At 33.9% G+C, this 13105-nt stretch overlaps 1 protein-coding gene across 8 annotated transcripts in view; it reads left to right on the plus strand.

Annotated features, from left to right (window-relative positions):
• The window catches only part of LOC125054992 (paired amphipathic helix protein Sin3b), a 30219-nt gene extending 18299 nt beyond the window's left edge, over window positions 1–11920 (plus strand). For 4 of the 8 annotated variants that reach the window (XM_047657165.1, XM_047657166.1, XM_047657164.1 and 1 more), the window contains exons 15-31: window positions 647–801; window positions 1278–1445; window positions 1685–1782; window positions 1921–2037; window positions 2271–2447; window positions 3223–3327; window positions 4085–4283; window positions 4868–5035; window positions 5745–5818; window positions 6115–6211; window positions 6364–6458; window positions 6986–7160; window positions 7687–7868; window positions 8555–8695; window positions 9264–9374; window positions 9765–10021; window positions 10702–11920. In XM_047657165.1, the coding sequence (XP_047513121.1) occupies window positions 647–801; window positions 1278–1445; window positions 1685–1782; window positions 1921–2037; window positions 2271–2447; window positions 3223–3327; window positions 4085–4283; window positions 4868–5035; window positions 5745–5818; window positions 6115–6211; window positions 6364–6458; window positions 6986–7160; window positions 7687–7868; window positions 8555–8695; window positions 9264–9374; window positions 9765–10021; window positions 10702–10837 (2455 nt within the window). In that variant the 3' untranslated portion in view covers window positions 10838–11920. The remainder of the gene's footprint in view (window positions 1–646; window positions 802–1277; window positions 1446–1684; window positions 1783–1920; window positions 2038–2270; window positions 2448–3222; window positions 3328–4084; window positions 4284–4867; window positions 5036–5744; window positions 5819–6114; window positions 6212–6363; window positions 6459–6985; window positions 7161–7686; window positions 7869–8554; window positions 8696–9263; window positions 9375–9764; window positions 10022–10701) is intronic. The other 4 variants (XM_047657169.1, XM_047657172.1, XM_047657168.1 and 1 more) reach the window with 3 other exon arrangements.
• Window positions 11921–13105: the final 1185 nt, after the last annotated feature.

Below are 13105 nucleotides of genomic sequence, written 5' to 3' on the forward strand. Positions count from 1 at the left end.
AATGTCTTACTCAATTTATATATATTTTTGACATATTGGATTCATTAGCGCTAAGTGTCTACTAAAAGTATAACATATAAACACAAAAAAAATCCCTCTAATCAAGCACAAATGCTATCCTACTAACTAACTAGAGTCTGGCTAATGAAGGAATTTAACGAAAAAGCGCGGCAAATTAAAAAAAAAAAATGGTGTCCCTAAAAGTTTGATATATTTTGTGGATTAAACTTACTTGATACTTGATTTTATTTTATAATTTTTTACATTGATAGTAACTGTATTTCTATGAAATATTATACGTATTTAGTCTTTTACTATTGATACTTAAAATGACTAGCTAATGAAAACTAAAAATATATTTATTATAAAACACAACTTTATTCGGAATAATCAAAATCAGAATCCAAAAAATCAATAAAACAATGTTAAGGTTAACTAAGTGTTAACTATTCAGAAAAAAATATATAATAGAAATAAAAATGAGTAATTGTATGAAGTATCAAGACAATAAATCATACTAACCTAAGAAATTTAATGACATTCTGTGTTGCCATCCAAAAGTTTTCAAATAATTCAATTATCTTTCATTAGCCAGACTAATAATTACTATGACGGGAAAGATATAATAATTGTCGATTTGTTTTAGGTGCATCCTTCTCTTCACAAACGAGATTATATCATCGTCGGAGTTAATCTGTGTGGTGTCTCCATTCCTCTGCCGTCATCCAGAGTTACAGAAATGGCTGCAGGACTTCCTTGGACCCATTTCACCGCCCCATACCCCAACAGCGCCTAGTTCAGGTTTGTTAATACATATTATTACAGCACAATGCCAAAACTAAAAAAACTATAAAAACTGTCACAAGTGTCTTGTTCTGGTTAAAATATTACCGTATGATAATTTTCCGTATTTTGCTAAAATATTGGGCTAAAAGTTGGGTCGTAACAGTACTGCGGACTTGTATTTCTGTTTGTTTGATCGCAAATCTAAGAAATAGACATATCATTTATTACTAACAAAACACACACACACACAATAAAAATGGGGGAACAAATTTATTTTCTTTTAAAGAACAAGGTTAGTTTTAAGTGTGTAGTGCGTGTGTGCTGTGGTTGTAATTGGCCCTGGCTCAGCATTATGCTGAGGAGCAGACTGTACTGGAATTAAAAAGTCTTTTTGAGCTGAATGCTTTAGGCCATTCGATCATATACTAGAATGACTATATAGCATTAATAAACTTTAGACAATATTATAGAAAGGTTTTCTTTACAAACAGGGTACAACAACACGAGCGGGACATCAACTCTCCTAGGCTACGAGAGATCTCGCCTGGCCTCCGAGAGCAAAGCTCGAGTGGAGCCACTCGTGCCTATACACGCCGCTTTGCCACTCACTGCTACATTACGCCATGATCGACCTCCTACCGATAATAATATGGAGCTTGGTGAGTGAAAAACCACAAATTAATTTAACATGTCATCTGTAGATGTTCCACAAGTTGTCTTATATTAAAAACACAAAATTTTCTCAATTTTCTCTCTTCTTTCTCAATTAGTGTAACTAAATACAGTTTCAATATATTAATACCAGAAAAATATACCTTCAAATGACGTATAGAACTGACACATTTCTACTACAGCTGTTTTCGTCATTTTGATATTAATTGTTAATTTTTTAATTTAGATCTATCGACATGTAAACGGCTGGGCACATCCTATTGCGCTCTGCCAAGAGAGGCCGCAGCAAGGCGTTGCTCTGGAAGGACGGCTCTATGTAAAGAGGTAAATTTTAACTTTTGTATAATAAATAAATAGAAAAAATAGTGAATAGAATACAATAATCTTATTCATATTTAATAATACTAGAATTGAATTTATTTCTTGTTTCCAGTACACTACAAAAATGTATTTTATTAACAGGTGCTGAATGATACATGGGTATCAATTCCTACTTGGAGTGAAGATTCAACGTTTGTCACATCTCGAAAGACTCAATATGAAGAGTATATCTATAGATGTGAAGATGAGAGGTTTGAGGTGAGTTTTTTTTATTATTACTACAATACTTTATTACATATTTTATTGATTATATATTGACACTAGTCTCCCATTTCCACTAGATTTATTTTAATAATTTTTTTTTATTTTCAATTGAATTTTTAAACATGTAATATGAAAAAGAAAGAGATCCTATAAATTAATTAAACTGTATATAAAACATAAATTTGTATATTTCCTTGCAAGTGTAAAACACAAAATAATCTTTTCAGCTGGACGTGGTGATAGAAACGAACGCCGCCACCATACGTGTCCTAGAGGGTGTTCAGAAAAAGTTGTCCCGAATGACGTCCGAAGAAGCCGCCAAGTACCGCCTCGACGACTGCCTGGGAGGTCACTCGCCGACCATCCACCAGAGGGCGCTGAAGCGGATTTACGGTGATAAGGTGGTACGAACCCCCCGGACTGTTGGCATGCTTTAGGGGGCTTTTTATTCCCCCTATGTAGTTAGAACACCCTGCAATCTTAGCATGCTTTAGTTATTCCCCAAAAGTTGTTTTCTTGTCTATGTACAAGGACTTTTTGACACCACAAAGTATGAATTGTCATCACAAGGCAATTTAAAAAAAGTAGAGACTGTTCCCCTTAAACTTAGCTATATATATAAAATTCTCGTGTCACAATGTTCATTCCCATACTCCTCCGAAACTGCTCGATCGATTTTTATAAATTTTTGTATGCATATTCAGTAAGTCCGAGTACTATCAATCTTTCAAACCGCTAAATGTTAAGGGTGTTCCACCTCAAACATTTTTTGTTTTTATTTTTTTATGTTACAGCATACAAAAATACATACAACCCTTAATTTTCACGCCTTTACGATCATACCCTATTTTTTATTATAGTAGATAGTTATGTTTATTGATCTAAAAAAATGTTTCCTGGAAGTAATATAAATGACAAAATAAACATTTACCGGGTCAGCTAGTAGTTATTTTATTTTTGCACTAAATAGGTTTACGGTGAAGGATTAGTGCATTGACCAAATCGTTGTTAGAGCGATTAGCATTAGCAATATCTTTTATTTTGTACAGCATTTTAATAAAAAGTAGAAATATGAAGAACATATTTTATTTCAGCAATGATATATTTACAATTAATCAAATTACCTGTACAATTACTTTCAATATAATGTACGAAATGTAAATGAAAGTATTATTTCAGGCGGTGGACATAATTGCCGGTTTGAAGAAAAATCCAGTTGTTGCCGTCCCAGTTGTATTAAGACGGCTCAAAGCCAAGGAGGAGGAATGGAGAGAGGCGCAAAAGGTATATATTTAGTCTATAAAATGTTTATATTAAAGTCTAAAAACATACATAAATAAATTACTTTCATAGCGTCATAGTCGTAGAATAGTGACGGATGTAACAAATAGTAAACTTTACAGGGCAGTCATTTTAAAATAATATAATCATGTTATTTTTTGTCATAACTATTTTAATTCAATTCTGTTTTATGAAAAATTGGCTTACAAGCAAACAAAAGGATTGTTTTGAAACAAATTAAAAATAGTAACATTTAATTACATTTTTCTAGAAAAATCACATGCTTCTATCAAATCCGAACAGACTGATTAATTTGAAATTTAAAACACATGGATTTTTTTTAATGTAGCTGTAATATTTAGCCAATGTAGTATCCAAATATGATAAAAAGTGGATTTTGGTCTTTTTTTCAAATCTGACATTGTTCTACGACCATGACGATAATAATAAAACAAATTTAAAATAACTTCATCATTTGCAAAGGTTCTCGCTGTGTTTATAATGTGAGGCTAATCTCTCCCAATAACTTAGCAATATAGAAAAACTTGTAATTGTATGAGATAAAAACAGATTTTTTAGATTCACAACTTTGATTATTATAAATTACAAAAAAAAAAGTTGCTTGTATGATGATAAGAATGCGATGTGCATAACAGAATCACATTGTTGATACACGCATGCTGCCTTCCTTCTGATCAATTCCGTACATTCCAAATTCTCTAATATCTAGTTCCAAGATATTAAAGTATATTAATTTCAGGGTTTCAACAAGCAATGGCGGGAACAAAACGAGAAATATTATCTCAAATCGCTCGATCATCAAGGGATCAATTTCAAACAGAACGATCTGAAGGCGATGCGATCGAAATCCCTCTTTAACGAAGTGGAGAGTGTGTATGCGACGAGAAGACCCGGGCCGCATTATATAGCTGATTATAACATGGCCAATAGGCAAGAAGGTGAGCTTCAATATTTCGGACATGCGCATGCGCATATATTCCATTGATATTTTTTTGTTTACTAGCTGGCCTGGCGAACATCGTACCGCCTAACAGTCGATTCTTTATTTTTTTTTAATACTAATTCTGCTATTCGGGACACCGGTCTAGCTAAGATAAAAAAAAGAAAGTTGATAATACAACAAATACATTATGTAAAAAAAATAAAAATTTACCTTCCCGGAACCCCTCCACTAACACTTGAACTTTATGACATGGTATTAAAGTTCAAATTGCCTTTAAATATTATTACGAATATTTTGTATGGGAATATAGAAAAGTGTTGTTTTTAGACTTTTTCACTCAATTTTTTTAAATTTCTCTCTCCGTAAGGACCATCCTCGTAATTCAAGAGATAATATAAAAAAAGAATTGGCCAAATCGGTCAAGCCGTTTTCATGTTATGTCGTGACAACGGAAAACGGGTTTCATTTTTATATATATAGATTTATTATGATTAGGAATGAAAATCTTATCGCTAACGAGCGATCTCTTCTAGAGATTTTTATAAAATAGTGCTTTAATAGTTATTTTTGTGCCCATAGCTATAAAAATAGTCCGAGACGCCGCTGAGCTGCTGATCCACCACGCCAGAAGGCAGACGGCGATACAGAAGGCGGAGAAGCGACGCATCAAGCAACTCTTGAGACAGTTTTTGCCCGATTTGTTCGCACACCCGAGGCAACCACTTTCGGATGACGAGAGAGATGATGGTAGGTTATTTTATAAAACTGTAATATATATTATTACTAGCAGAATCGGCCAAGCGTTGCTGTGGCTAAGGTTTTTTGTATATTACATAGTAGTAGAACACCAGTCCACCATGCTTTTTTGGTGGTTATGCCATTAAATTGTAGCTTATTTGAAACGTTGGTCCTTTCAAAACAGCGCCATCTGTTAGAATTGTGACTGTCAAATAAGAAACAAATATTTTGCAATAAAATAATATTGCGGGTATAAATCCTACCTTTAAATTAGATCAAACTGCACACGGTGTGCAAATTTGATTGAAATCGGTTAAGTAGTTTAGGAGTATATAGCGGACAAACGACGTGACGTGTAATTTATGTATAATAAGATTACGTCACAAATAAATAAATGCGTGATAAATCTCATATTTGATGGACGTGTCGAATCTGTCTTCTAAGTACTTAGATAAATTTTGTATGGATTGTAATTTATGTTTTTATTTCGCAAATTTGTTAAGACCAACGGATTATTATTATTACCAAGTTTAAACTAATATAGAAGTATATAAATAATTTAATGCGAATCTTTTTTTAACTGTATGATGAAAAAGTGCGATGTGCTTAACAGAATTATTTTGTTGATACAACGCATGCTGCCTTCCTTCTGATTATTATTAAAAAAAATAGCTAGTAAGTGTTGTCTCGCAAATATTTTATAAATTATTTCTTTCAGAAGAAAAAGAAGAAGCCACAAGTCCCGGCAGCCCTGGCCAACACGATGAAATTACAAAACAGGAGAAACAAGAGGTATGTACCATGACTGTTACATACACAATTTTTTAGTAACAAAATTTGTTAACTTTAATTAGAAAATTAGATTTGTATGAGATTTGTCTTTGGTCTTTTTAAACGAGGCACTATTCGTGTAATATCCTACATAAAGTAGATAAAAATGTGTAAATAATAGTCATTTTACTACTATATATGAGAACGTATCAAAAAAAATATTGCAGATAGCATTTAATAAGTTTATTACGATAAACTTTAATTAATTGTTTAAGTTAAAGTGAATGAGAAGAACCTAATCTATGTTTTCTTTTCAGTCATCGGAATCTGACAACGCGTCAGAAAAGAGTACGAGGCATAATAAGATCGACAAGGAGAATAAACCCAAGAACAACAATAATACAGAAACAAAAGGTAATGCATAACAATTATATTCAATTGTCAATAACAAGTACTTCTCTGAATGTTCGTTAAACTGTTTCCATACTGATCGCTATATTTAATACTATTTATAAATATATTTAAATTAATGATTACATTTTATTAACTCAACATTTTTAATTCAGATTCTCTCATAAAACGAGGCATTTGCAATGAAGAGAGTGTTAAAGATATAAAAAACGAAATGGACATTGAAGACTTCAGAGATTATCCACCCAATGTAAGTATTGTTTTTTCTTTCTCATTCACATTTTTTGCCAGCAATCATATTTATATTTTATTATTATAATTTCATTCTCAGAACATAGGGTCAATAACTTCGTATTAACGGTTTATAAAGCGTATTTAAATACATCGGTTTTTTGTGTCCTTATTAATATCGCAATTTAATATTATCTCTTAATGAAGGTTTAATTTAAACAAATTATTTGTTTAGTAACATTTCGATTGCATTACAATATAAAAATTTTATATAATTAAATATTTTTTTTATTAAATTAGATAAGGTAGGCTTGAAGTGCAAAAATACATATTACGTAATCTATTCTTCAGTACTTAAAAGTTTATTGAGAAACCATAAACAAGATTTGTGTTTTTTTTGACATTCATCTTTTTTTGCCTGGACTCTTCATATATATACTAGACAAATAATGTTCAACAAAAAATTGCTGCTCGAAACTTTGAGTTAACTTTCCTGTTTTAACTTATTTACTTTAATAATTAACTAATGAATACAACTATTTGCAGGAAGGCCGATTCGTGTGCACATCTTCGTGGTACTTGTTCCTTCGGCTCCACGCGATCTTGTGTTCTCGCTTGTCCGGGGCCCGACGAGCTGCTCTCGCCTTAGCGGAGGCCGAGGCGGTGGGAGCTAACGGACGACCCCCCAGCGTAGCGGCTGCGCTACGACTGAAACCGCATAGTGAGTGTTTGAATATATTATGTGGATTTATTTATGTCCTGGAAATGAACCCGGGAGCTGTTTGTGATTAATATAATAGGTAGTAATTGAAAATCGAAGACAAACTCTTGTAGGAATTAATGATGAGAAAAGTGAGCGTTCAAGTATTACGTAACGAATATGGGAGGGAGGTGGGGGTTTCCCTTTAATAAAACATTACGATGCGAGGCGGGGATTCAATTACGCGTTATTGTTAATATTATTTTCGCCTTTCCAGTAATTTATGAAGTATAAACAGACACTAGGTGGTCACGAAACGTTTTACTATACTTTTGTACACAAAAACGTTACGGCGCGTTACATGTGGGGGGGGGGGGGGTCAATAATCTCCAAACATTGCGTGATGTAATACTTGAACACTCCCTAAATTACATTTAATAAAAAATCATTTTTAAAATATTTAAAACCGGGCCTAGTATTTTAGTTTTTCAGTATGCAACTGTTTTAGTATTTCCTTTCGTAAATATAATATGGCAACATTTTACAGACTTACCATCCGAGGTGTCGTCTCCAGCGGAGTATTACAACACATTACTAGAACTGGTAAAGGGTGTGTTAGATGGCAACACTGAAGCATCCGCGTACGAGGACGCGGCGAGAGAAATGTTTGGCATCAAGGCCTATCCTGCCTATACACTGGATAAAGTTGTTTCAACAGCTGTTAGACAGGTCAGTGTTAATTAGTGTTGTTATTAGGGAAATTTTAATTATTTTTTTCTATATATTATATTATCTGAGACAATGATGATAAGAATGCGATGTGCATAACAGAATTACATTGTTGATACACGCATGCTGCCTTCCTTCTGATGTCTCCTTTTAAAAATTTATAAATAATATTTATAAAATGTTAACTATATGTATTAATTTACTAAGGAATACTGAAAAAATCTTCATAATTTATAGATTGTGTATGTATACGAAATAGTTTAAAACCCAGTTTCTGAATTAGTAGGGTTTTAAAAATTAGTTACGTAAAATAAATAAAAAGTATTACCAGTAAGTTGGGTCAGTTATAATTTGAAATCTAATATATAAAATTCTCGTGTCAACAATATTCGTTCCCATACTCCTCCGAAACGGCTCAACCGATTCTTATGAATTTATGCATATTTAGTAAGTGAGAATTGGCTATCTATCTTTCAGAAATAAGGGGTGTCCACCCCAACTTTTTTATTTTTAGAACATTTTTGTTTTTATTTTTTATGCTACAGTACAAAAATACATACAACCCCCTAATTTCACCCTTCTATTTTTTATTATTGTAGATATTTTTATTGAACTAAAAAATTTTTTCTAGAATTTCCGTTTAATACTGTAGTTATAATTTGTTATTTATAATATGTTTTTTACAGCTCCAACATTGCGTATCAGAGAGTTGGTCAGTTCGTGCCGCAGAACTGGCAGCGCGAGGAGGAATGCGAGGTCCTCTTTCCTACGTCTATAAGGCTGCTAAATATCTACGACCAGAACATACTACCTTCCTTGTTAAAGTGGTATGTATCACCAAATCACCATAGACAAACATAGACAGATCAGATATTTGAATCACCATAGACAAACATAGACGGATCAGATATTTGAATCACCATAGACAAACATAGACAGATCAGATATTTGAATCACCATAGACAAACATAGACGGATCAGATATTTGAATCACCATAGACAAACATAGACAGATCAGATATTTGAATCACCATAGACAAACATAGACGGATCAGATATTTTTTTATTTAATACCACTACAAATATTTGTTGTACCATTTTATATGTATAACATATGAAACAAATAATGCAACTTTCATTTAATCACTTTCACAAACAATCAAAAGTTTAAAAGTGCAGAGCTAATGAACAAATAAATTAGAAAACAAAATAATTATAAAACAGAAAAATATTAGCAAACCCAAGTAGTATTTTTGTGGTTTATTAAATTAGAAGCAATGTGATTTTATAAAGAGATTGATAAATGACAAATATTTTTCTTCATCTATCAAAATATACATAAAACAGCCAAATTAACATAGTATATATATATCTAATGATATATTATTTCCTCAGTATAGCGGCAACGATTGCAAAGTGACGTTCGAGTTGTTGGAGCCGGCGGGTGAAGGGAGAACGTCACCGCAGCTGAATAACGACGGAAGTCGGCTCTCGCCCACTAATCAGGTAATTAATTACGGGAATTATTTAAGATTATTTACCTTGAGGTTTGTTCTATGTTCACCAGGCGTAAGCTACAATTTTAAAAAGTCAAAAAACATTTATACATATAAGTAACACAATGTACACCTATGAACGTCAAAAAGGAAATGTACATTAAATGCTTCTAATTTTACATTTACTGCCAGTTCTCAAATCAAGGGCGTAGAACGGAAGAGAAGAACGGGCAATAAACTTTTTGCCAAGTTCTTTGTTTTACACAATGTTTGTAAGGAGCTGCAACCATTACAGCATGTTCCACATGACATCTTAAGTAATAAATAACGATAGTGGGTAATTCTGACCACTTATTACACTTAATCCTGTCGTAGCTTCAACAATATTTGTTTCCCTCAGTGCGGTCGCGAAAACGGCCCATCTTCGGTGTCAGCGGCGGCCGCCTGGTCCCGATACACGGAGCGCTTCGCTCGCCCCGATACGCCAGCTCGGTACCACAAGCCCGTGTTTCTGAGGCGAAACGCTCGGAAGAATGGCGGAGGGGAACTCATAGCCACCTTCAGTACGGGGCTGCGGCATCAGCCGCCCACTGTTAGGAGGAGGAAGCCCTTGCGCCTTCACGACCACTCGGAGTGTACTATTTCTAATCCTATACGGTGAGTTAAACAATATTATAAAACTAATTTGAATTTAAAAAATAGGTGTACTTATGTACGCGCGTAAGAAGTTATACTTCTTTGGCATTATTAAAAATAGTTTTTGATTGCATGAAAATAATTAATTACAATTAAATAATCAAAGACTGGAAAAGGACTCATTATGGTCAATGAAGTTCAGTTTTGCATTTGAAAAATTATTATTCGAATGTTGTTTTTAAATTATGTCCAATGCTGTAGCATCTTCCGTGGGCAACTTCATTCTGTTAATTTTGTGTCACGGTGCGCGCGCATCGTAAAATTTCACTCATAAATTTTTCATAACGCGCCTAAAGAAGTATAACTTCAATAATTATGTCACACACCTGTAAACATTGTTAAAATGTTTTATACATATCCCCTTCGTGCATTATTTACCTTCTTGTTTTATGAATAAAAAAGCTATATGTGAAGATGTAATTAGTCCACAATGTTATATATAAACATCTATTTCTGTATTGTGTTGTGAATCTTCTGAATTAATAAATAATATAAATAAATGAAAGAGATCATCTCATGTTATTTTTTGTTTTTGAGAAATTTGTGGACAAACATACACTTGGAAAATGCTCCTTTTTGAAGTTAGTTAATGATCAAGAACCATTTTCTTAACATTATAATGAATTAATTTTTATTTACAGTTTCGTCGCCTGTCGTCCTCACCAGCTGTACCGCGCGGGATGTCTGTCGAGCGCTCGAGCGTCCCAACAGCGTCTCTCGGCGACGAGAAGAGAGAGGTTCAGAGCCTGGCTCGCCTCCACGCAGAGACCCACTTAAGTCCACGCCCACATCGTCAAGATCGGAAACGGTACTCATACCGCTAAATCACGAAATCGATATTTTCATATCGAAATGTTTGAGGATCCACGCGAGGTGGATAGCGATGATCGGAACTGAAAGAATCCAGCGCTAAAATGGATGATTAGCGGAAATGTCAATTATCATTAAAACTGGTCACTGACATTGAGATGAGATGTGAGATCGATATTGACAGTTGGACAAAATTTGAGCAAAGTTTGATAATTAAATATTGACACGAAATTGTTAAAAATGTTTGGTAAAAAAAATATTTTCAGTAATGACTACAATTATTCTCAGTTTTAACTTAAAAAATGTTCTAAATGAATCAAGAATTAATTTTTTGACATTACAAACCATTTAATTTTTGCCTCTGGCAATGAACAAATTGCATTCTCTTAGATCTAATAGTATGAGTTGTTCATACTATATATAAGCACTACGCTCCGTCGAAGTCGGTTAAACTTAACCGACGTACATTCCTACACGCTTCGCTAACTATTTTTGCTTAAAATATTTGGAAGCGAAAACTCCGTAAACAGTCTCGTGATATTTTTGACTCGTTTTATTTATTTGAACTATTTTTCAAAATCTATGCAGCTTGAATGGCTTGCGATGGTACTCTTTATAACGTACACTTATAAAGAGTGTTGTTTACTGCGTTTTTGTTTTCCTTTTGGAAAAGACGGAGAACGAATGATTTTCTATGACATGAAATGGTACATTAATTATCCTTGTGTGTACAGCGTGTTTGGAAAAAGTGTAAGGTGTTAAAACCCCTGATTCGTCGACTTAAAATCCTTACAGATCTGTCAAAACACGCTGTATATAAGAAATTGATCCGAGTCATACAGGGTACTAAACTCGAATACCGCTATCGGATCGGTTTCTGCCGTTGGGTCGCGTTTTAGCGGCTCACGCTAGCTTTAAGTGTTTAGAACGATTGTATATATATGTTCTAAATGTACAGATCTCTAAGTACATGTGTAAATACGAGTGATTTGTTGATGAACCAATCTTGTTGATTTGTATGGAGATGAAATAAATATTATTATATTTATACTTACGGCCTTTTATTATCAATCCTTTTGCCTTAAAACCTTCCACTTACCACTAAAGCTACGACGATTTTAAGACCAGGGATACATTCATGTCCATGAGAGAGGAAATTGAGAAAAAAAAATATCGGTTGTCTGTAAAGTCGGTTTACTGACGATAGTTGACGTGACAACGTCATAAGAAAATACTGATGGAATGGTTGCATTTTTTTCAAAAGAAAATTTTAATTTTATTTGTCTGATAGATATTTTGTATGGATATAGAGTAGGTAAATGGAAATCACAATTGAATTGATCAAGTTATATGTATTTGTACGCATAAATACAATTATGTCAATTTTAGTGTGCAAGCGAGAGCGCAGACCGAGTGCTCTCGCTTGCACTTCAAGCCTTAAATGGAACGCCTAAGAGCGCTTGTAGACGTCCGTTTTTTTCACCGGATAACGGACCGTCAATAAACGGCTATCCTTGTACTTATACATATTTTTTTTACCGGATGGATGGACTGCCGTCTATATGCGTTAGTTTTGAACTGGTAGTCAGAAATTACACACATGTGAAATAATAAGAAAAAAAACTCGTATTGGCCTACTATTTGTACAAGAAGAAACAAAAAGAAATATAAAAACATAAAAAGATCATCGTGGGTGCATCCTATATTATTGGAAAGGGAAAAATATGGTGCATTTCAAACTCTTTTACGCAGTTGGAAGAAGATGAAACTAAATTTTACAATTATTTTCGGATGAAGAAAGAAACCCATTTTTAAAAGAACGCAGGTAGACGGCACTCAATTAACAGAAAACAGGCAATACGTCCGGCAGTGTCAACACGCACCAATACACTGGCGTGGATGACCGCCCTTTCTTACACCGGACCGGTGTCCGTCGCGCCAAGGAAAAGCGGTGGTGAATCCGGCGTAAATTGTTCGCCGGACCGATGTCCGGTGCATGTACACACATTCATTACAATTCATACACCACCGCGAATCCGGCAAAAAACACGGTCCGTTATCCGGTGAAAAAAACGGACGTCTACAAGCGCTCTCAGAGGTAACGCCGCGTGAGTCATGTTTTTTCGTGCGTGCAGCCGGCTCCATCGAATTATAAGACGTTGTCACGTCAAAAACTTATAAGTAATAGATAAGAATCGGTTCAGCTTTTTAAATTGAAGAAACACGCCTAAATTA

Source organism: Pieris napi, chromosome 13 (assembly GCF_905475465.1).
Source record: "Pieris napi chromosome 13, ilPieNapi1.2, whole genome shotgun sequence".
In the NCBI taxonomy this organism is placed as follows: Eukaryota; Metazoa; Arthropoda; class Insecta; order Lepidoptera; family Pieridae; genus Pieris; species Pieris napi.